This window comes from Tubulanus polymorphus, chromosome 2 (assembly GCF_964204645.1).
Source record: "Tubulanus polymorphus chromosome 2, tnTubPoly1.2, whole genome shotgun sequence".
In the NCBI taxonomy this organism is placed as follows: domain Eukaryota; kingdom Metazoa; phylum Nemertea; class Palaeonemertea; order Tubulaniformes; family Tubulanidae; genus Tubulanus; species Tubulanus polymorphus.
In genome coordinates this window covers 31,190,848-31,213,147 of record NC_134026.1, presented here as the reverse complement: position 1 = coordinate 31,213,147, position 22,300 = coordinate 31,190,848, and the positions used below count along the sequence as shown (strand labels likewise).

General features: G+C 39.8%; 2 protein-coding genes across 2 annotated transcripts; one reads left to right on the top strand and one right to left on the bottom strand.

Annotated features, from left to right (window-relative positions):
- Positions 1-163: 163 nt before the first annotated feature.
- LOC141898698 (transcription elongation factor SPT6-like) lies at positions 164-14,026 on the bottom strand. Its single transcript, XM_074784743.1, has 33 exons — positions 13,943-14,026; positions 13,625-13,769; positions 13,344-13,537; positions 12,688-12,892; positions 12,351-12,435; positions 10,901-11,003; positions 10,634-10,801; positions 10,453-10,554; positions 10,023-10,130; positions 9,716-9,948; positions 8,632-8,861; positions 8,412-8,541; positions 7,793-8,039; positions 7,605-7,706; positions 7,007-7,150; positions 6,791-6,924; positions 6,309-6,639; positions 5,998-6,135; positions 4,891-5,058; positions 4,681-4,808; positions 4,311-4,518; positions 4,088-4,235; positions 3,598-3,746; positions 3,372-3,512; positions 3,068-3,174; positions 2,876-2,964; positions 2,665-2,780; positions 2,436-2,558; positions 1,980-2,140; positions 1,703-1,893; positions 1,438-1,500; positions 1,227-1,348; positions 164-928 (listed from the first exon to the last, which is right to left on the bottom strand). Exons 2-33 carry the CDS (start codon positions 13,755-13,757, stop codon positions 476-478), a joined length of 5,154 nt encoding a protein of 1,717 aa, XP_074640844.1. The 5' UTR covers positions 13,758-13,769; positions 13,943-14,026; the 3' UTR covers positions 164-475.
- A 121-nt stretch (positions 14,027-14,147) lies between these two features.
- Positions 14,148-20,168, top strand: LOC141899615 (acyl-CoA dehydrogenase family member 11-like). Its single transcript, XM_074786026.1, has 13 exons — positions 14,148-14,445; positions 15,162-15,394; positions 15,864-15,963; positions 16,204-16,321; positions 16,394-16,536; positions 16,618-16,770; positions 17,236-17,330; positions 17,979-18,078; positions 18,301-18,441; positions 18,532-18,624; positions 18,955-19,219; positions 19,325-19,391; positions 19,558-20,168. The coding sequence occupies exons 1-13, from the start codon at positions 14,188-14,190 to the stop codon at positions 19,667-19,669; spliced, it is 1,878 nt and encodes a 625-aa protein (XP_074642127.1). The 5' UTR covers positions 14,148-14,187; the 3' UTR covers positions 19,670-20,168.
- The last annotated feature ends 2,132 nt before the right edge of the window (positions 20,169-22,300 follow it).

Here is a 22,300-nt window from a genome sequence, read left to right as displayed (position 1 = left end):
AACTTATCCTCTTGAGTTCAGTTTCGCGTGAAATAATTTAACCTCAGAATGGTATTGTTGTACTTATATTGAAGTAACCAAAGCAACGAAATGAATATTTCATGAAACTAGACTCTATACTCTAGTGTCCCGAGGCTAAAAGAACAACATAAGAAAATTCTTCTGACTTGCGACTTTATTTTCTGAATACTTCTAGCATATTCATGTACAAGACACAAAAGCCATAAATATAATATTTAATATCAATATAAATAGATGAAACTATAGCGGCGCCATCTATGAGTAGAATGAATTAGTCCACCAGATGGCGGTCTACGGGATTACTGACAGAACAAGGAGCAAATTACTACAAAGCAAGGAAGGATTTAAAGTAAATGCAGATCTCTCCCTCATTGGGTTCTAATTACACATAATTCATCCATCAAAATCTATTCATTTATAAAAGAAATAAGAAACATTTACACGAAAAATACGATTACCGTTCGTCGAATAAAGGGGTTTCCCCGCCACCCCCGCCGATCGGACTACCGTCAGCTCGTAACCGAGGACTCTGCGTCGTTCGAGGACTTTTTGTCGCGTTTTTCTTTGCCCAAAGTTCGGCTTCTTTCGCCCAATCGATAGCCGCGGTATTAGGACCTTTAGTTTGGCGTTTAGTTATGTGAGCCTGTGCCTGCATCTGTTGTTGTTTTTGATGTATTTGTTGCATGGTTTGTTGTAAACTAGGCGTCTGCTGCTGCTGTTGCTGTTGTACGGCCGGCGTTCGCGGTGTCGTCGGTTGAACCCAGTTTGAACGAGGTGTCGGTTGATACTGCGGTGTTAACATCGCGGCAGACGGACCCTGATTCGGAGTAGCAGACGGAGGCATATTCTGTCCCGTGTTTGTATGATATGAAGGAGTCATCATCGGGGTCATAACTGGTGTCGCCATCTATTGTACAAAATACAAAACACATTATAACCATTGATGAAACACTCGAGTCTGTATTGTTAGGATAATATGAAATCCAACACTAGAAATAACGAGTCCAAAGTGTTTTCTTGAGTTAATATTCATCCTAATAATCATCTTCATCGAGAATAGTTCAGTATTCCTGGAGATGACTATTTTAAGGTTATTGTCGAAATGTCAAATATATGTTGAAGGAAACATTTCAGGCTCTTTTTTCTTTCAAATTGTGGGACTTCGATTTTTGAGAAGATATTTTGAAAGTATTTGACGACGTTACCTGATAAGGCATGTTAGTATAACCGGGCTGCATCGACGGAGTTGCTCCGGCCACTTGGGCTAAAGAGTTGAATATATTACTAGGAAGCCCGGCTGCTGCTCTCTGTATCGTAGCAGGATCAACTGAAATTCAATACAAACATTCAACATTAATTCACAGAAAGAAACAATCAGTTTCAGATTGTGCTGTAGGTGGCGCTGGTGTTACGTACCTTGAAGACTTGGAGTTCCGATTATCATAGGAGTTCTTGCAGCAGCTGGAGTACTCAATGCACCTGCAAAAATAAACAATTCAATAAATTAATTCAACATTTTAAAACAGTTGAAATTATTGTCCAAGATGAAAGTTATAGCTAATTTGGTGACCAGTGCATTAAATCTTTGTATTAACATGAAAAAGTTAATGAATTCCAAGATACAGTTCCACAGTGTTTGGTTTAGGAAGTTGTGTTGTTGGAGAAACGTAGATCTGCTCACCAGGTATCGGGTCTCTGAAGTGTTCTTTAAACCACCGAACTAACGAGTTTATAGAATGGAACATGTGATTACGATATTTCAATCCGTTTGACGTAATGGAAACGAATTCATGACGTGCTTTAATTCGAGGCATATACGACAGGTAGAATTTACCCGGGTACGACTTTGTCGGGCTAAAATAATACGGAATCCTATAAATCAAATAAGAGGAAATATTATATAGCATTCACGATCAACAAAATCGAGTTAACTGTTTGTCGGTAAAATCTATTTTTACTTTGTGGGGAATTTTCGTTTTTCATCTTTCAACATTTTGTCCAATATTTCTTTATTTCCAGCGTCTGCCATTCGGAAGTATCGATAGTTAGTGATTTCACGCGCGTACGAAGCCATAGGTTGAATGTGACGAGCTATTATTTCATCTAAATCTTCAAATTCCTACAAATCAATTATAAAACATTGATTGATGAACGCTGATGCCTCAGATCTCAACGATATGACCAGTAAATATTCTCCGGGGCAAAGAGTGAGTTCAGGGGCAGTCAGAACGACTTATTCCAAGACAATCAGCGACGAGTCTACTGTACGATCGTTTTCGCAAAATATGAAACTTGATAATTGGAGGAAGATGTCGAGAATAGCATGAATTAGAGGATGAATATTTTTCACATTTTGACACTTGGCACTTGTGATAATCAGAGGTAAGCAGAGAGTAAAATAATTCTAATGTTACCTCTCCGTTTATAAGCAGTGTATGACCCAAACTGAAAGCATTCTCTTTTCCTTCTTCTATTACATCAATATGTTGATAAATATTGTCAGCAACTTTCCACGTGCACGTTAAATGATCAGAACCCTTTAAAAACACAAAACAGAGACACACTGTATACTGTCTACCTCTAGTGATAACTTGAAACAAGACAGAGGAGTCTCGTTACGAGCAGCCATGTTGAATACCATACCTTACTACTCGGTCGTACTATTACTTCACCTTGATCCATCGTAGACATCAGTTTCTCACAGTCTTTATAACTGATATTATGGAACGACGGATGAACGATTACTCGCTTAATATAAGCTGAAAAATACACGATAAAATCATTCAAATATTTACACCTAGTTCAGAACTGGAACTGGAAGTGAGCCCGACAGGAAAGAGAAATCGATTCTCACTTTGTCTCGCTTGATGTTTCTTCTTTTCTTCCTCCTTTTGGATATCTTTATCTTCCGAGTCATAATCAAAATATAAATCTCTTTGTAACCTGAAAAATAAACCTCAAAACTTGAACGAATTGTTTCAATCTGGAGAGAGAGGGAGGTAAATAGTGCAATCTTCATATCACCATCAAATCACTCACGACTTACCTCCATTTATTATCCTTATCCGATAAATCTGACGAACGACAAGTTAATTCAACTTCGAATCTTTCGATATCAATTTTAGTAATTCGAGCGTGAAGCGTCATTCCAATCTAGAAAATCAAACATTTCAAAATGATTTACGTCTGCCGAGATCGAATGAATTCCGACGACATCTGCCGAGATTGAATGAATTCCGACGACGTCTGCCGAGATCGAATGAATTCCGACGGCGTCTGCCGAGATTGAATGAATTCCGACGGCGTCTGCCGAGATTGAATGAATTCCGACGACGTCTGCTGCAGCTCACCTGAACTCTCTCCTCTGGATTATTCACATGTTTATCACTGATCATTTTTGTCGGAATGAAACCGTTGACTCCGTTGTCCAGACGAACTTTAACCCCGACAGATTGTCCCGGGCAATTATTACCATCAAAATGACTCCATACCTACAATAACCATCAAACACACTATCACCCCTACTCTACAATAGACCGACCTACACCCCCTATATTAATTGTAGAATAGACTAACCTCATTCATTTCTGGAAAGTCATTTTTTTTACAGAAGGGACACTGCCAGAGTCCGGTATCCTCATCTCGTACGGGATTAGCCTGGTCTAACTGTTCACCGCGAGGTCGTTTCGTAGCGATTGAGAATACGCGACACATTACCATTTTACCTGCAATATCAACGCGATATATCGATATCAATTAACTAATTAACCCTTTCAGTGCGTCTACACAGTGTATAAATCGGTGATGGATTTTGCTAGTACGCCTGTACTGTGGTGTATTTATGTAATAAGTAATTAGTTTTTATTTTTATAAATGGCAGCTAGTGTCAAACATAGTGAAATATTAGTAACTAACGATACACCGCGGTGTAGACGCACTATAGTGGTATTCCCGTTATTCAACACACTAGGGTGGAATTTTTTAAAATGTTCAAATTATCCAGCACTATAGGCTATTAATTAGTCAGCACTGAAAGGGTTAAAATGTAATAAATGATAATATTTACCGATGTAGAATGAATGAGGAGTTTCTTTAGTGAGCATGTTGAATTTCTCCTCGGGCGTCGTCGTTCGATACGTCGTTCTTAAATCTTTATATCTGTGATTTAATTCCGCTCGGATATCGTACAGCGTTATGTGTTTATTACCGTAACCCTAGAAACGCAATAATACAACCATCAAATATCGATGAATTCAGATTTGCGAGCAGACGTACGACGATCTACGAACCTGTCGTTCCAACTCTTCGGCGAAAGCGTCTAAATCTAAATCCTTTAATCTCTCGGGACTTTCTAAGATTTCCTCCAGAGCTCCGGCCGGATTAGCGTCTTCGGCGGTATCGTCGTACTCGAGCGCGTCGACGGCCATCTTTCTCGCCCATTCGTACGTCTCCGGGTGAACACGTGATCCATCTAATACTTCTACATACGCCTCAGTACTGTTTATACAATTACAATTATATATTACACAACTATACATTCAAACTTCACACCTTTCAGGAATACAATTACTGGTTTTACTGTTTATCCAGTTACAGTTCCATTTTCCAGTTTGGAATTTAACTAATTTTTACAATTTATTGTGAGATGTTTTATTTTACCTGTCCCCAAGAGAATTAGTATCTATTCTGATGAATCCTGCGCAGTTGATGAAAACTTTCGGACCCATGTGACACATCGTCACTAACTGAGCTCTGTTTTCTAAACGGCCGTTATTTTGACGTAACGTCTAGAAATGGAATAACGGATGATTTAATCGTAATCGCGGAGCAGACAGAAGTTAGGGTCGTACGGTAATTATTAATACAAACCTTCAGTAGACTAGATGCTTTACGAGGACCGAGTCCACAGATGAACTGAGCTAACGGCGCTGTATGTGAGTTAGTTATACATCTATTTACATCGACTCCAACTTCATTCACGCGATTCACAAACTCTAATTGTAACGCGTGCAACAAATCATCTTTATTCACTTGATCCTGAAATAAATACATCACAAACACATCGATATTTAGTTGTTGCAGTAACAGCAGTTTAAAAGTGTCACTTACGGTAGCATTCTTACCACAACCTTAACTCTTCATAACCCTAGCTAGTACTTTATCAGTACAGTGTTCTTTACTTCAAGTTAGTTTTCAAATAAATGTTCATGTCAGAATATATTTGATCTCAGTTTGAATAAGAAGCTTAGAACCTCGTGAGACTATCACCAAGAGAGAGGAGAGTGCATTAAGAGAGGGGAGAGGGAGAGAGGGATGAGAGATATAGGGGAGAGAGATAGATGAGAGGAGAAAGTGGAGAAAGGAGAGATAGATGAGAGAGGACAGGGAGAGAGGAGAGAGGAGAGAGGGAGGACAGAGAGAGGGGAAAAAGGAGAAAGTGGAGAAAGGAGAGAGAGGAAGGAGAGATAGAGGGGAGAGATAGATAGATGAGAGGAGAAAGTGGAGAAAGGAGAGATAGATGAGAGAGGACAGGGAGAGAGAGGAGAGAGGAGAGAGGGAGGACAGAGAGAGGGGAAAAAGGAGAAAGTGGAGAAAGGAGAGAGAGGAAGGAGAGATAGAGGGGAGAGATAGATAGATGAGAGGAGAAAGTGGAGAAAGGAGAGATAGATGAGAGAGGACAGGGAGAGAGAGGAGAGAGGAGAGAGGGAGGACAGAGAGAGGGGAAAAAGGAGAAAGTGGAGAAAGGAGAGAGAGGAAGGAGAGATAGAGGGGAGAGATAGATAGATGAGAGGAGAAAGTGGAGAAAGGAGAGATAGATGAGAGAGGACAGATAGGGTGGAGAAAGGAGAGGGAGGACAGAGAGAGGGAGGAGAGAGAGAGAGGAGAAAGGAGAAAGTGGAGAAAGGAGAGGGAGGAGAGAGGGAGAGAGGAGAAAGGAGAGGACAGAGAGAGTGGAAGTAAATAGTATATACAAACCTGTAACGTATGAAATCTAAGATTGAGTAAATCTTCATCATGATTACACATCTGAGCATATTCGATAAGAGGATCTTGAACTCTTCTCGCTACAGAAACTGCTTGTCGTAATAATGGTGGATAATCGCGGAAATCATGCTGCAAACCATAACGATATATTCATTCATTCAGTTTACGCCAAAAAACAATTATTCGTTCATTTTCATTGATCTGATGATTATTAGTAAGTCGTAAGTTGTGACAATCATTACGTTAAAGAAGTTAAATGATAAGTTTCATCGTGAATTTAAATCGCTGAATATTTCATTTACCTCGGCTTTTTTCGAATTAGCATAAATGACCGATAATTCGCTATCGACTAATTCAACACTGATCGGTGGAATCTGTTGTTCTTGTTCTAATTCGGTGATTATTTTCGTCAGATCCTGACTGAGCATCACCGCGTTTCGATCGATCCCCGATAACGCGATCACGTGCGGTTTTTTAGTCGCTATAAACTCTTTCACTTTCTCCAGATCTTTATCTTTACCCTCATTGTTCTCCGGTCGCCATTGGTTACGCCTGCGGGCTATATCGGGCATACGTAGGAAGTCGCTGACGGTACCCTCGCCGTCCACTAAAGCCCCAAACGACGGCTCCTCGCTGGAATAAACACGTTTTTGATGATAATTCCTGATTTTTAGCATTTTTTAAACAAAATGCCCAGATTTTTTCAAAGAGAAGAAAATTCCTTTTCCCCGATTTCTCGTCGAGTGGCTCGTAGAATCGATATTGAAATGTTTGAAACACTTACAGATGCGTCGAATATGAAATTCCTAAAACTCTAACGCCTTTCGAATTCTCTGTATAATCCTCGTCATCGTCTAGTTGCTGATCCGGCTGATAGGGGGCGATCTTTAACCAATGATACAATTTCCGGCAACACGACTGAAATAACAATATTTTATTGGAGTCATTTTTAATTCTGTAGAATTTGAATGAATGAAATAGATGTAGTTTATAAACCGACCTTCACGACGTAATCCTTCGCCTCCTGGATCAGTTTACCTCGAAGCTCTTTAGCCATTTGTGGATAGAGGATATTTTTCAACGCTCGTTCTAATGCTTGAGCTCTTTGACTGTTCCATTCCTGGACCACTCGACTGAATTCATCCTAAAATAATAACACAATTCATTAGGTAAAACTCCCCTCGCGACAAGCAACACTCGCAACCCTGAGACCAATAAGACTTCAAACACTGAGACCAGTAAGACTCCAAACACTGAGACCAGTAAGACTCCAAACAGTAAGACTCCAAACACTGAGACCAGTAAGACTCCAAACACTGAGACCAGTAAGACTCCAAACAGTAAGACTCCAAACACTGAGACCAGTAAGACTCCAAACACTAAGACCAGTAAGACTCCAAACACTGAGACCAGTAAGACTCCAAACACTGAGTCCTTCTGGACTGAGATCAGAGAGACTCCAAACAGTAAGACTCCGAACAATAAGACTCCAGACAGTAAGACTCCAAACAGAAAGACTCCAAACAGTAAGACTCCAAACACTGAGACCAGTAAGACTCCAAACAGTAAGACTCCAAACAGAAAGACTCCAGACTCACCCTGTCATAAAGTGGTTTGACTTCATCGAAGTATGTTTGACTATTTTCATCGTCTGAATTATCGATACCGATTGTTAACGTCAACAATCCATCGTCTTCAGCCTGAAATTCATAATCATATCACGCGTAACTATAGTAACGATTATTACAGGTAACCATAGAAACGAGAGAACGTGGAAGAGACGTACTAGGACGAGTTTTAGGAATTGATCATGAGTGATGTCTTTAACCGGTTTATTTTTCAGGTATCTGCTCGTGTAACACGGATGTGCTTCGTCTATTTCTTTAGCTCCTTTCGCAGTGGGATGACATTCGAGTTTAGCTCGTTCGTAGAACGTGGCTCGAACGCAGAATCGAACTAACGGATCGTGAGCGATCTGCATCGCGACCATGTGACGTGATCCTTTTAATACATCATCAGCTGTCGGGAACGTACTGTAATATACACACATATACAATATTACTTCTCTCTCTCTCTATCACCCTCCTCCCCCTCTCTCCCTCACCTCCTCTCTCCCCCTCCCTTTCTCTCCCTCCCTCTGACTCTCCCTAGCCTCCTCTCCTCCCTCTCTCTTTTTCCCTCTCCTCTGTCTCTATCACGCCCTCTCTCCCTCTCTCCCTCACTCTCACCCTCACCCTCTCTCCCTATCCCCCTCCCCATCCTAACCCCCTCACTATCCCCCTCTCTCTCCCTCTCTCCCTCACTCTCACCCTCACCCTCTCTCCCTATCCCCCTCCCCATCCTAACCCCCTCACTATCCCCCTCTCTCTCCCTCACCCCTCTCCCCCCTCACTCTCTATACGTACGGACAGAGGAACTCTTTAGCGACCTCTAGTGGCTCAATTGGGTACTGTTCTACATCATGACGCTGATAATTATCTCTGAGATTCTCTCCGAATTGTTCCGGAGTCAAACCAAATTTCTTCGTTAAATCATCTACAAATAAATAACACAGAGTTTAACCCGTCTGCCCGCCCGGCGCCACTGGATTAATTCATGTTTAAACCGCTAGATGGCGTGGTTTACCTAATCCCGCGTTTTGACACATGTTGTAGCCGGTTTTTCTCGTCGCTTGTTTTGGAATTTCGCTCGATTGTTCCTCATTTTCTGCCTCCTCATCCTGTCCCGCTCCTTCCTCTTCTTGACGTTTTTTACGTTTTAAAGCCGCTTTCATTTTTGGAATATCTCGTCCGTAGTAGAGTAGAAAATGTTGATAAACGTCGTTGAGTTCTTCGATCGTTTGAATTCCTCGAGCTCTATTTACAAATAAACCAAACTGTTATTAAACACGCGTAGTCATAGATACGATCGCTCAAAATTTAGATAAAATGAACCTTCACTATCCAATTCCCAGAAGTGTCAGTTAGATTTGACTCCAGGGTTAAAACATTGGAAATTAATTGATTTTAACTGAGAGCTAACTCTTACAACTGTGGAACCGAACCCAGGGGCTAGTTTAACGGACTGGTTGTATCAATTCATAGTCAATCGAGTTATACCAGATGATACCAGTCTATACTAATATTTGAGTAACTGACCCCTGGATCCGATGTTCTCTATAACAGGTTTTAGAGGGGTTCATAGAATATCTGCTGCCCCTATAACAGGTTTTAGAGGGGTTAACTTTTATATCCACCCCTCTGAATATCATCAGTCACCCCTTATAGAATATCTGCTGCCCCTATAACAGGTTTTAGAGGGGTTCACTTTTATATCCACCCCTCTGAATATCATCAGTCACCCCTTATAGAATATCTGCTGCCCCTATAACAGGTTTTAGAGGGGTTCATTTTCATATCCACCCCTCTGAATATCATCAGTCACCCCTTATAGAATATCTGCTGCCCCTATAACAGGTTTTAGAGGGGTTCACTTTTATATCCACCCCTCTGAATATCATCAGTCACCCCTTATAGAATATCTGCTGCCTCTACCAGAAACAGATGATTACACTGAGCTTAATTTTCTATATTTTTGAGGGTATCAAAAGCCTTACTATTTCAGCAGCCTAAATGTCATAATGCAGTCCCTTTAGAATTCCAGTATACGGAGAACATTGTGGATCCAGTTTCAGTTCGGAATCCCCCTCCCCTCACTGATCAATGATTACCTGTCTATATCCTCCTCATTTAAAGGTCGAACATTGGCATCGAGCGGTTTATCAGGATCAGCGAACAATTCATCAAATTGATACATTTGCATTTTTTCGAATAATTGAATTAGATTTTGTTTCCTCGTTCGCAGTTGACTCCATTTTTCATCCCAAGCGTAAACTTTCCATAAATCGTTGATATTTAATTCTGGTTCGACGTATTCCTTTCTGTAGAACGCAATAAATGGTACCTGAAAATAATACATCAAATTAATACATGAAATACAGAAACCCTTTAAAATACCGGAGGGATTTAATCTCAAACCTCAAACTGTTGATTTCTCATGAAATTCAAAGCTTCTCTGATTTTAGTCACTGTATTCGGTCCTTTGTTATTGAACGGTTGATTGAAAGGTCCATCTTGATCGTTATCCTACAATTAATACAATTATAATTACCATGACTTCATTGATTGATTTAGAGTTGACTGATTGAGTCAACCAATTGTTGACTGATTGAGTCAACCGTTTATTGAATGACTGAGAGTCGACTGACTGTTTATTGACTGACTGAGAGTCGACTGACTGTTTATTGACTGATTGAGAGTCGACTGACTGTTTATTGACTGTTTGTTGACTGATTGAGAGTCGACTGACTGTTTATTGACCGACTGAGTCGACTGACCATTTATTGACTGTTTATTGACTGATTGAGAGTCGACTGACTGTTTATTGACCGATTGAGAGTCGACTGACCTGACTGGATATAGTCTGCGTACTAAATGCGTATTTATGAATCCATTCGGCTTCTTCCTCGAGTTCTCCCTCATCGGTCGGACGTACCGGTAACGAGCGTAACTATAGTAACACAACAATCATTATTAATATAACCATTACGACATCACATAGAGATACGATTAAAACGATTGTTTCGTACCTGAAATCGTTCCGGGTTGTCGGCCATCTTTATTTCGTTATCGATATCAGTAAAATGGCCGCGTTCTAATTCGCTCGGTTCAAAAACATCGAATATACTTTTCTTCGCTCGTTTTTTCCCGGTTTTTTTCGCTCGTTGCCGTGACGACTCATCTTCTTCATCTTCGTACTGTTGAAGAAAACAATCGATTAGAACCTACGGTCGGTCTAGAACACCGACGGTCTAGACGAATGATGATGATGATGATGATGATGATGAAATATTTACCTCCTCTTCTAATTCTTCCTCTTCGTCATAATCATCGCCGTATTGTTTGAATTCGTCGAAATCAAAGTCGACCCCGAAAATATCCTGAGCCTGTTGTAACGTCCTGTAAGAGACAGACAGTTTAAAATATCCTGAGCCTGTTGTAACGTCCTGTAAGAAACAGACAGTTTAAAATATCCTGAGCCTGTTGTAACGTCCTGTAAGAAACAGACAGTTTAAAATATCCTGAGCCTGTTGTAACGTCCTGTAAGAAACAGACAGTTTAAAATATCCTGAGCCTGTTGTAACGTCCTGTAAGAGACAGACAGTTTAAAATATCCTGAGCCTGTTGTAACGTCCTGTAAGAAACAGACAGTTTAAAATATCCTGAGCCTGTTGTAACGTCCTGTAAGAAACAGACAGTTTAAAATATCCTGAGCCTGTTGTAACGTCCTGTAAGAAACAGACAGTTTAAAATATCCTGAGCCTGTTGTAACGTCCTGTAAGAAACAGACAGTTTAAAATATCCTGAGCCTGTTGTAACGTCCTGTAAGAGACAGACAGTTTAAAATATCCTGAGCCTGTTGTAACGTCCTGTAAGAAACACACAGTTTAAAATATCCTGAGCCTGTTGTAACGTCCTGTAAGAAACACACAGTTTAAAATATCCTGAGCCTGTTGTAACGTCCTGTAAGAAACAGACAGTTTAAAATATCCTGAGCCTGTTGTAACGTCCTGTAAGAGACACACAGTTTAAAATATCCTGAGCCTGTTGTAACGTCCTGTAAGAGACAGACAGTTTAAAATATCCTGAGCCTGTTGTAACGTCCTGTAAGAGACAGACAGTTTAAAATATCCTGAGCCTGTTGTAACGTCCTATAAGAAACAGACAGTTTAAAATATCCTGAGCCTGTTGTAACGTCCTGTAAGAAACAGACAGTTTAAAATATCCTGAGCCTGTTGTAACGTCCTGTAAGAGACACACAGTTTAAAATATCCTGAGCCTGTTGTAACGTCCTGTAAGAGACACACAGTTTAAAATATCCTGAGCCTGTTGTAACGTCCTGTAAGAGACAGACAGTTTAAAATATACTGAGCCTGTTGTAACGTCCTGTAAGAGACAGACAGTTTAAAATATCCTGAGCCTGTTGTAACGTCCTGTAAGAGACAGACAGTTTAAAATATCCTGAGCCTGTTGTAACGTCCTGTAAGAGACACACAGTTTAAAATATCCTGAGCCTGTTGTAACGTCCTGTAAGAGACAGACAGTTTAAAATATACTGAGCCTGTTGTAACGTCCTGTAAGAGACAGACAGTTTAAAATATCCTGAGCCTGTTGTAACGTCCTGTAAGAGACACACAGTTTAAAATATCCTGAGCCTGTTGTAACGTCCTGTAATAGACACACAGTTTAAAATACAATTCACAGTGCGTTCCGAACGTCTTCACTACAGTAAATAACAATAATTACCTGTCATTGTGAATTATATGTCGTTTTTTCTTTCCCTTTCTACTGATTGGTTGACCCTCCTCATCAACAATAAAATCATCTACATCTGTAATATACACAAACACATATATCATTATCAATGATTGATTTATCATTATCAATGATTGATATATCAGTATCAGTGATTGATATATCAGTATCAGTAAGCCATATATCATCATCAGTGATTGAAATATTATAACCAATGAATGATATATCATGATCAGTGATTGATATATCACGAGCAATCATTGATATATCATTATTGATGATTGATATATCATTAAGTGAAGCTCAATAGTGATATATCGATATCAACCTGATTCTTCCTCTTCCGCCGATAAATCTCCAAATTCATTTTCAACTTCTCCGACATCTTTCGGTCGTTCGGAGACTGCGTCCATATCTTCGTCTCCGTCGAATAGTTCGGTAGCGATTGCATCTCTACCGGTTTCCTCCGCGTTATCTCCTTCCTCTCCGCTTCCCTCATCATCCGACATCATTCGAATTCTCTTACGTTTTTGCTGAATTCAGAAGATTCGGTTCATTTTTAGAATCATCATTTTATAGAAAGTTAAATAACTCATAAACGACGGAGACGACATTCAGATATAAAATATTCAACATGAACAGGACTTAAATAAATAAAAACTGAAATATAACTGAGAATAAGCACATTAAATACTTACATGCTTATTGAGTTAATGTGAAAAAAGAGATCGAGATATCAATGAGTTTATAATTGAGATATCAATGAGATTCATGATCGATATATCAATGAGATTCATGATCAAGATATCGATGAGTTTATAATTGAGATATCAATGAGATTCGTGATTGAGATATCAATGACTTTCTAATTTTGAGATATTGGAGATATAATAATGGAGATATTAATGAATTAATAATAATTGAGATATCAAAGATTTCATAATTGAGATATCAAAGTTTCTTGAGATAGGTGGAGATGTTTACCTTTTTCCGTTTAACTTTAATTCCGAGATTTTCTTCGATTAAATCGTAATCTTCCTCTTCCAACTGATCGTCTAAATCTGAATCGAGTTTACGTTTGCCCTCCTTCCTTTCCTCGTCATCTCCGCTTTCATCTTCTTCTTCCTCTTCTTCATCGTTTATCAAATCTTTCATCTCTTCTCGGATTTTCTCCTCATCTATAAATCAATAGTTTTTTAATTTTCCCGATATTTTATCCAAAATTCATAAAATTTGAAATCGCAGCAGACGGACGACGAACATACCATCTTCTTCTTCCTCTTCATCATCATCAGATATAATATTCCTCCTCGACGACGTAGCTGATGGCTTCACTCCTCCTTCCTCTAATTCTTCCTCTTCCGATTCTTCGGCTTCGCTTTCCAGGAAATCAGACATTTTTCTGCCGTCCTTCGAAAATACAACCAAACATATTTTTACTTACTTGCTCTGAAAACATTTGATTTGAATTGAATTGATCGTTATATTTTAAACACGCAGCTCTTCATAGATCTATAAATAATCAATATTATTGATTATTTTTGATGTAATTAACAGAATTCAATAATTAGTAAATAAATTACAATGAAATATTGTGTATTGCAGCAATGAACGTTTATTCCGTCGACAAAAAGTCACTTTCTTTATTGGACTTAGAAAAATGGGACAAGTGGTTAAGATTAAATCGAGGTTCAGGATGATTTATTGAATTGAATTGGTAAAACGCGGATCCAGACTTTTAAGGTTACGACTCGATCGCGCGACTTCAATATCGAATGGACCCGGAAATAAATTAAATTTTATTGCGCTCAAATCAAAGTCGAATAACATGTATTTATTTTCTAGATTCAGGGGATACGATTTGAAAAGACTGATAAAACCCTCACAAGGGTACTCATTGAGCTACTCATTGAGGAGGTTCTCACGGGACTCGATCCGTTCAAGTCAATCAGAAAATCTGAGTTCTAAAACAAAATTTGCTAAAACCAAAACAGGAGATTTTTTGCAGCCGGAGCCGACGTTGTCAAATCAGTTCACTACTGATTATCTGTTAGTTAGATATCTACAACGTGTTTTACCAATAGAGGTTAGAATTCAAACATGTTCTATCTACATATTCTTAAAAATGCTTCCGCACTCCTCCCTGGCCTCTCTCCATCTCCCAGTCTCCTTCTCTAGTCTCCCCCTGACAGTTCCCTCTCTCCATCTCTCTCCATCACATTTCCTTCTCTCCTCCATCTCTCTCCCTGACAGTTCCCTCTCTCCCTGACAGTTCCCTCTCTCCCTGACAGTTCCCTCTCTCCATCTCTCTCCCTCACATTTCCCTCTCTCCTCCATCTCTCTCCCTGACAGTTCCCTCTCTCCCTGACAGTTCCCTCTCTCTCTCCCTGACAGTTCCCTCTCTCCATCTCTCTCCCTCACATTTCCCTCTCTCCTCCATCTCTCTCCCTCACAGTTCCCTCTCTCCTCCATCTCTCTCCCTCACAGTTCCCTCTCTCCTCCATCTCTCTCCCTCACAGTTCCCTCTCTCACTCACAGTTCCCTCTCTCCTCCATCTCTCTCCCTCACAGTTCCCTCTCTCCTCCATCTCTCTCCCTCACAGTTCCCTCTCTCCCTCTCTCTCCCTCACAGTTAACAGACCAGTGTGAACACTTTGTTCTGACTCGCGCAAGTCTTCACCTGTTTCTATAGAATGCGTTTGATAATTATTTTATTATTTACAAAGCCCTATTAAATCTCGTGGTCCCATCCTTTCCTACTGACACGTCCTGTGTTTGATTAAGTGTTCGTCTATTGTTGCAGGTTCAACATTCAATATTTCCCGATTTAAAACGGTTTGGAAATCGCGTTGCTACGGATATCTACGATTTACATTTACAATGTGAGAAGAATGAGCCGTATTTAAAACAGTACGACGCGTGGGGCAGACGTATCGATCAGATTATAACATGTGACGCGTGGAAGTCGATGAAATCAATATCTGCTGAGGAGGGTTTGATAAATATAGCTTATCACAGACAGTACGCCCAATACAGGTGACACATATACTTCTAATTCTCTTTATAGCGGCCATATTGGATTTTGACCAAATTGCACTTGTAGAAGTAGTTTGCAACTGGAATTTCTGAAATGTTGATGTGTGATCTGATTAGAATCCAAGATGGCCGCGGTTTGTTCACTACCAGTAATTGTTATAGAGACCAGTGGAAAAGTGAGTCCCTGTTCGATGAAGTCTGAACAATCGTAAAGCAAGTGTCTTTGTTTTTGTCCATGTTACCTGATAGAGCAATGTTTGGGCTCAACGATAAAAACTGTATGATTGAAGAGCAGTGTTTGGGCTTGACAACTGTTAGTTATTTACCTAATAGTTGGTGGTAAGATTTTTATAATCGGATGGGCTTATAACATGTGGTTTGTGAAAATATCCGATCGTGAAACTAAACCACAGTTAGGTTATTGACTAGTCAACTGTATGATTGAATGTATTGTGTTTGTATATTTTAGCCGTGTTTATCAAGCCGTTAAACTCTATCTGTTTTCACCATCGTCCGGTTTATTCAGTTGTCCATTAGCGATGACAGATGGCGCTTCTAAGATCCTTCAGGTAATCAATCTATCTCAATTTTAAAATATGAAACTTTGAATCCTAAAGATTCCAACTCCTCTATTGGCAAAATCCTCATTCCAATTGGATTAGATGAGATCCCTCTGGTAAATAGTATAAATTGCTTTGTTGTGTTTCGATCTTTGTGTATGTGTAAATATTATATATACTTTCATTCATCGATCTAGGTTTCACTGACTGAAGATTCTTATTTTCGCTGGTATTTTATTTTTTTCTAAGGATGTTAAAAATAACGGTCGATTAGAAAGCGCTTATAAACGATTGACCAGTCGTGATAAGCAGGAATTTTGGACATCTGGACAATGGATGACAGAGCGTAAAGGCGGATCAGATGTCGGTGAGTGACAAATGGGAGGAGCTTAGGGGATCAATCGATCATATGATACGATGAATTCAATATTCGTAACAGGAAACGGAACTGAAACTGTTGCTGTTGCCGCGGGAGATGGAATTTATAGATTGTACGGGTTCAAATGGTTCACGTCTGCGACTGACTCGGACATGACCTTTACCTTGGCGCGAATTTTAAACGATCAAGGACAACCGATTCAAGTTAGTCTTCCTTTTTCATCTCCTCGAATTCGATATTTTCAAAATCTGAAACTCAAGATGATATACGTGTTTCTGTTTTAGGGATCTAAAGGGTTAACGATGTTCTATTTGGAAACTCTTGATTCTGAGAATGGAAATTTAAACGGGATCGAAATTCAGAAACTGAAAAATAAACTCGGGACTCGGCAATTACCGACGGCAGAATTATTACTGGAAGGAGCAAAAGCAATCAGGGTCAGTTTGTCTACCGTGTACCCGGTTATATCAAAATATTGTTAGTAATTAAAAGTGAAATGTTTTCATGTACAAAAACAGTTATAGAGCAGCCATGATGAATGAGAAAACAACTTGTACTTTATACGTTAATTCGTCCAGGAATTACTAGCTTTCACTAGTAATTCATGAACTTCATTTGGTAAATAATTTATTGAAGGAACAACAGAGAATGCTGAGCGTGAGCTGGGAAATGAATATCACTGACTTCAGTTTACTTATTTACCCGATGAAGCTACTCTATGCATAAGTAGTGAAATCCTATTTACATGTTTGATTCATTTCCTATATAAATCAACCATCTGTCTTCATGTAAGAAAAGAAAATGCTCAAAAAGCTGTAAAATTTATTATCTTCATGCGTTTCAACTAAATTATTTTCAAATTTTTGTATTCGTAGCAATTGCGTTAATTTTGTTATTTACAGGTGTCAGATGAGGGTCGAGGGGTCGCGGATATTTCTACCATGTTAACTATCACTAGGATTCATAATGCACTGAGTTCTGTATCAGCTATGAGAAGGTATTCATGCCATCCATCTCTCTCCTCTCCCTCCTCTCTTCTCTCTCTTCTCTCTCTCCTCTCTCTCTGGTCTCTCTCTCCTCTCTCTCTCTCCTCTCTCTTCTCTCTCTCTCCTCTCCCTCCTCTCTTCTCTCTCTCCACTCTCTCCTCTCCCTCCCCTCCTCTCTCTCTGGTCTCTCTCTCCTCTCTCTCACTGCTCTCTCTCCTCTCTCTTCTCTCTCCTCTCCCTCCTCTCTTCTCTCTCTCTGGTCTCTCCTCTCACTGCTCTCTCTCCTCTCTCTCTCTGCCCTCTCCTCTCCTCTCCAGCCTTCGACCCCTATCTCCCAGATGTAGTTGCCATTTCGTTTAATACTGCATACTTGACACTCCCTGAAATTAAAAGTTCATTTCTTACACTTGCTATAATTGACGGTGCCACAGAAATTGTAAAATTCTGTAAATCTGACGCTCATCCTCTCACAATCTTTTCACATGTATTTATTCAACAACTGTCTAGCACCGTCCGAGGGGGATACCCGCTTTGGGAATTCAGGGTGGTTCTTTTTATCAGAGAAATGTTCTTCTTCTTCATTTGGGCCTTGATTTCCTAGCTCTCCTCCCCCTGCGTCTCATTTCTCTCTCGAATGAAACATTTAATTGTATTTCCAGGGTGATACAGTTCGCTCGTGATTACAGTACTAAACGTCAAGCGTTTGGAAAAACAATCTGTGATTATCCTTTACACGTACAAACATTAGCAGCAATTGAGGTAAAAACTGTTGTAGTCTTTGTAATTTCACTTACCAGGGTCCAGTTTCACGAAAAAGTTTAAGCCAGAAATGGTTAAGTTTGAATTGTTGTCTTTATTGAAAACATGAAGTAACCAATACCAAAAATTTGGGTTAAACTTTTTTGCACAACTGGGCCCTGATATTTTACGTATAACTAGAACCTCTACTCTGTGAATGTAAAATATTCCTATTTGTTGCAGTTGGAAACTCGCGGCTGTTTTCTGTATATTATGGAAGTTGTGAGATTATTAGGATTAAATGATTGTAATCAATCGACAGATCATGAGTTACACATGTTGAGATTATTAACACCATTAGTTAAACTATACACTGCTAAACAGGTATCGTAAACATCTAAAGTCAGCTTGTATTTCTTATGTCACTACAATAATCATCTTTTGGGATTCTACAGAAGTTTGTGAATATTTCAGGCTGTTGCCGTGACATCAGAGGGTTTAGAATGTTTCGGAGGTCAAGGTTATATAGAAGATACCGGACTGCCGTCACTCCTGAGAGATTCACAGGTGAGACGCAGTTAGTTAAATAATTGTTGGTGCGAAGCTTTTATAATTGGATGATTGGCTTTTGTGAAAATATCCGATCACATGTGAAAATTAACCACAGACAGGTTACTGAATAAGACATAGTCAGTAACCTGTCTGTGGTTTAGTTTCACGATCGGATATTTTCACAAACCACATTGGAATAAGCCCATCCGATTATAAAAATCTTACCACCAACGATTAGGTAACTAACTAGGTGAAACTACAAACCTTGGATGTAAGACTGGTGATTGGTTGCAGGGGTCCAGGTGTTCCAGGCTGTTTACGTGTAAAATAAGTTGTATTTTGTAGGTTTTACCAATTTGGGAAGGAACGACTAACATTTTATCGTTGGACGTGTTGCGATCGTTAGTGAAATCAAACGGACAAGTTTTAAAAGAATTCGTAGCCGATGTTGAAAACAGATTGAGTTTAATAAATCGAGATGATTTATACGAATCGGTCAATAAAATACGATCAGCTTTAAACGACGTGATGAAATTTACGGAGAATCATCAACATCAACTACAAACAGCTGCCAGACATTTCTCTTTTACTCTGTCCAGAATTTACATCGGTCAGTACGTACACATGCGGGAGGGAAGGGGGAAAGGAGGGACAGAATTTCCCCTTTGTGGCGAGAGTGGGTTGATATTTACTGGTTTGTATTCTATGTTTTTAGGGATGTTACTATTAGAACAAGCCGCCTGGGATCAAGCTACTGATACTGATGTTACTGCTGCTATTAGGTAAAGTCTAACGGGATTATCTGTTCCTACTAAGGCAGGGTTCGATCGGTTTCTACAGATTCCAGAATTTTCTTCTGGCGCGTTCGATTCAACTTCAATACACTCTTCATATTCCGGAATAAAGTAACTGCATGGTATATAATATAGTGTATATTTGTATTAATAGGTGGTGTAAGAGAGCTGATTTGTGCCCTGTACTCAGTGAGAGTTGTTACTACAGTTCACCGGAGATCACAAGAGACTGGAATCTTGTAATGAATGGTTACGAAGAACATTGAAATGACTTTAAACAACACAACAGTGTGAAATACAATCAATGCTTCATTGTACAATGTATTTAATAGTTTTAACTCTCCTATGATGATTTGTATAATGACTCACTTGAATAGAAGTTTTAGAGATGGGGTGTTTACCTGGAATCAGTAAATCTACTGTTTAACTGAACTATCAGTTACAACAAACGGATTGTAGCTTTCTCAGGTGAATGAGTAAAATCAATGGAGTATCAACAGTTCTCTAATTAGTGTCACACTCTTTATAAAGAGTTGTTTCTCCAATCACTTGATTCATTTAACTGATGAAGCTTTACTATGCACTTGTGGCGAAAGTTAAAATGAAATCAGTTAACCGACCAGTGACCACCTGCACAGTGTAAAATATTTACCAATTGACTGTGAAATATTGTTAGATAGAGATTAAGAGATTATGATTTTTACATGACCTATAACTCTGATACAAGCCCTTTGTGGCTGGCCTTCTTCGATAGTAAATAATGATATGATGATAAATTCTAGATATTTATCAATGTAATTCAATTGTTTATAATTTATATTTATACAGTAATAAACAGTTTATAGTTGTTGATATTTGATTGATTTATCGTTTCTTTGTTTTTCATCATGAACAATGATTTCACAGTTCAGACAGATTCAATTGTCTGACATCCCTGACATCCTATCTACACGTGTCGCATGCATTGTATCAACGCTTTGCTTTTTTGCATCAGGATTTGAAGCGACAGCAGCGTAGAGTGGAAGAATTAGCACGGGACAACCCCTGTAAATCCTCTATCCGGCATCAGAACCACTCGGTATCAGTAATTCCCAGGAGATCCCTCTATTCAAAATCGGAATAATAATCAATATTAGTAGAATGAATCGGTATCAGTATCCTGGGTTCGAACCCAGGACACCCCTGTACATCCTCTATACAGCATCAGGACCATGCAGCAGCAGTATCTACTGGATTCGAACCCGAGACACCCCCGTACATCCTCTATTCAGCATCAGGACCACTCTGAATCAGTATCAGTAATTACTGTGTTCGAAACCCGGACACCCCTGGACATCCTCTATTCAGCATCAGGACCACTCTGAATCAGTATCAGTAATTACTGGGTTCGAACCTAGGACACCCCTGTACATCCTCTATTCATCATCAGGACCAGTTTGAACCAGTGTTAGTAATTACTGGGTCCACACCCGGGACACCCCTGTACATCCTCTATTCAGCATCAGGACCACTCTGAATCAGTATCAGTAATTACTGGGTTCGAACCTAGGACACCCCTGTACATCCTCTATTCATCATCAGGACCAGTTTGAACCAGTGTTAGTAATTACTGGGTTCACACCCGGGACACCCCTGTACATCCTCTATTCAGCATCAGGGCAACTCTGAATCAGTTTTCATGATTACTTTTGTTAAGATATCAACATTTTACCGTACGGTGCTGCCGCTATGCTCATTGTTAGCGGGATTTTCATACACTAACGTTAGTCAACTCTGGCAAGCAAGGGTTACGGAGTAAAACTGGAGAGAACGTCGATTGCCACAGGTGACTTACATTAGTGTATGAAATATCTGCTAACGATGAGCATAGCGGCAGCACCGTACGGCCGAGACACCCCTGTACAATCTCTATTCAGCATCAGTACCACTCTGAATAAGTGTCAGTAATAACTGAGTTCGAACCTGGGACACCCTAGTACACCCTCTATTCAGCAGGACACTCTGAATCAGTGTCAGTCATTATCGGGTTCGAACCCGGGACACCCCCGTACATCTTCCATTCAGCATCGGGACCACTCTGAATCAGTATCAGTAATTACTGGGTTCGAACCCAGGACACCCCTGTACATCCTCTATTCAGCATCAGGACCAGTCCGAACCAGTATCAGTTATTACTGGATTCGAACCCGGGACACCTGTTAATCCTCTACTCAGCATCGGGACCACTCTGAATAAGTGCCAGTAATTAGTTCTTTTGTTAAGATATCAACATTTTACCGTACGGTGCTGCCGCTATGCTCATTGTTAGCGGAATTTTCATACACTAACGTTAGTCAACTCTGGCAAGCAAGGGTTACGGATTAAAACTGGAGAGAACGTCGATTGCCACAGGTGACTTACATTAGTGTATGAAAAATCCGCTAACGATGAGCGTAGCGGCAGCACCGTACGGCCGAGACACCCCTGTACATCCTCTATTCAGCATCAGTACGGTACACACACTGTACAGCATCAGGGATCACTCTGATTAATGCCATGGGTTCGAACCCACGACTCCATTACGTTTGTAGATAGATACTTCATTCTATATTCCGATAGATGGCGCTTGTGAAATGCGGTCACATATATTTGTAATTGTTAATTCTAGGTATTTGATAGTTCATTCCAAGTGTATACGTGTAATAAAAAAAATACATGTATCTTTGATGCAATTGAATTCATACAGCCCTGTTTAACTTCATTTCCGCATCAGGACCATTCTCAGTATAAATTGTTTCTGCGTTCGCACCCAGAACACCTCTACATATCCTTCCTTTCTGCATCAGGACATTCTGAATCGGTATCAGTAATTACTGGCACACCCCGGTTCATCATCTATTTCAGCACCAGGGCCGATC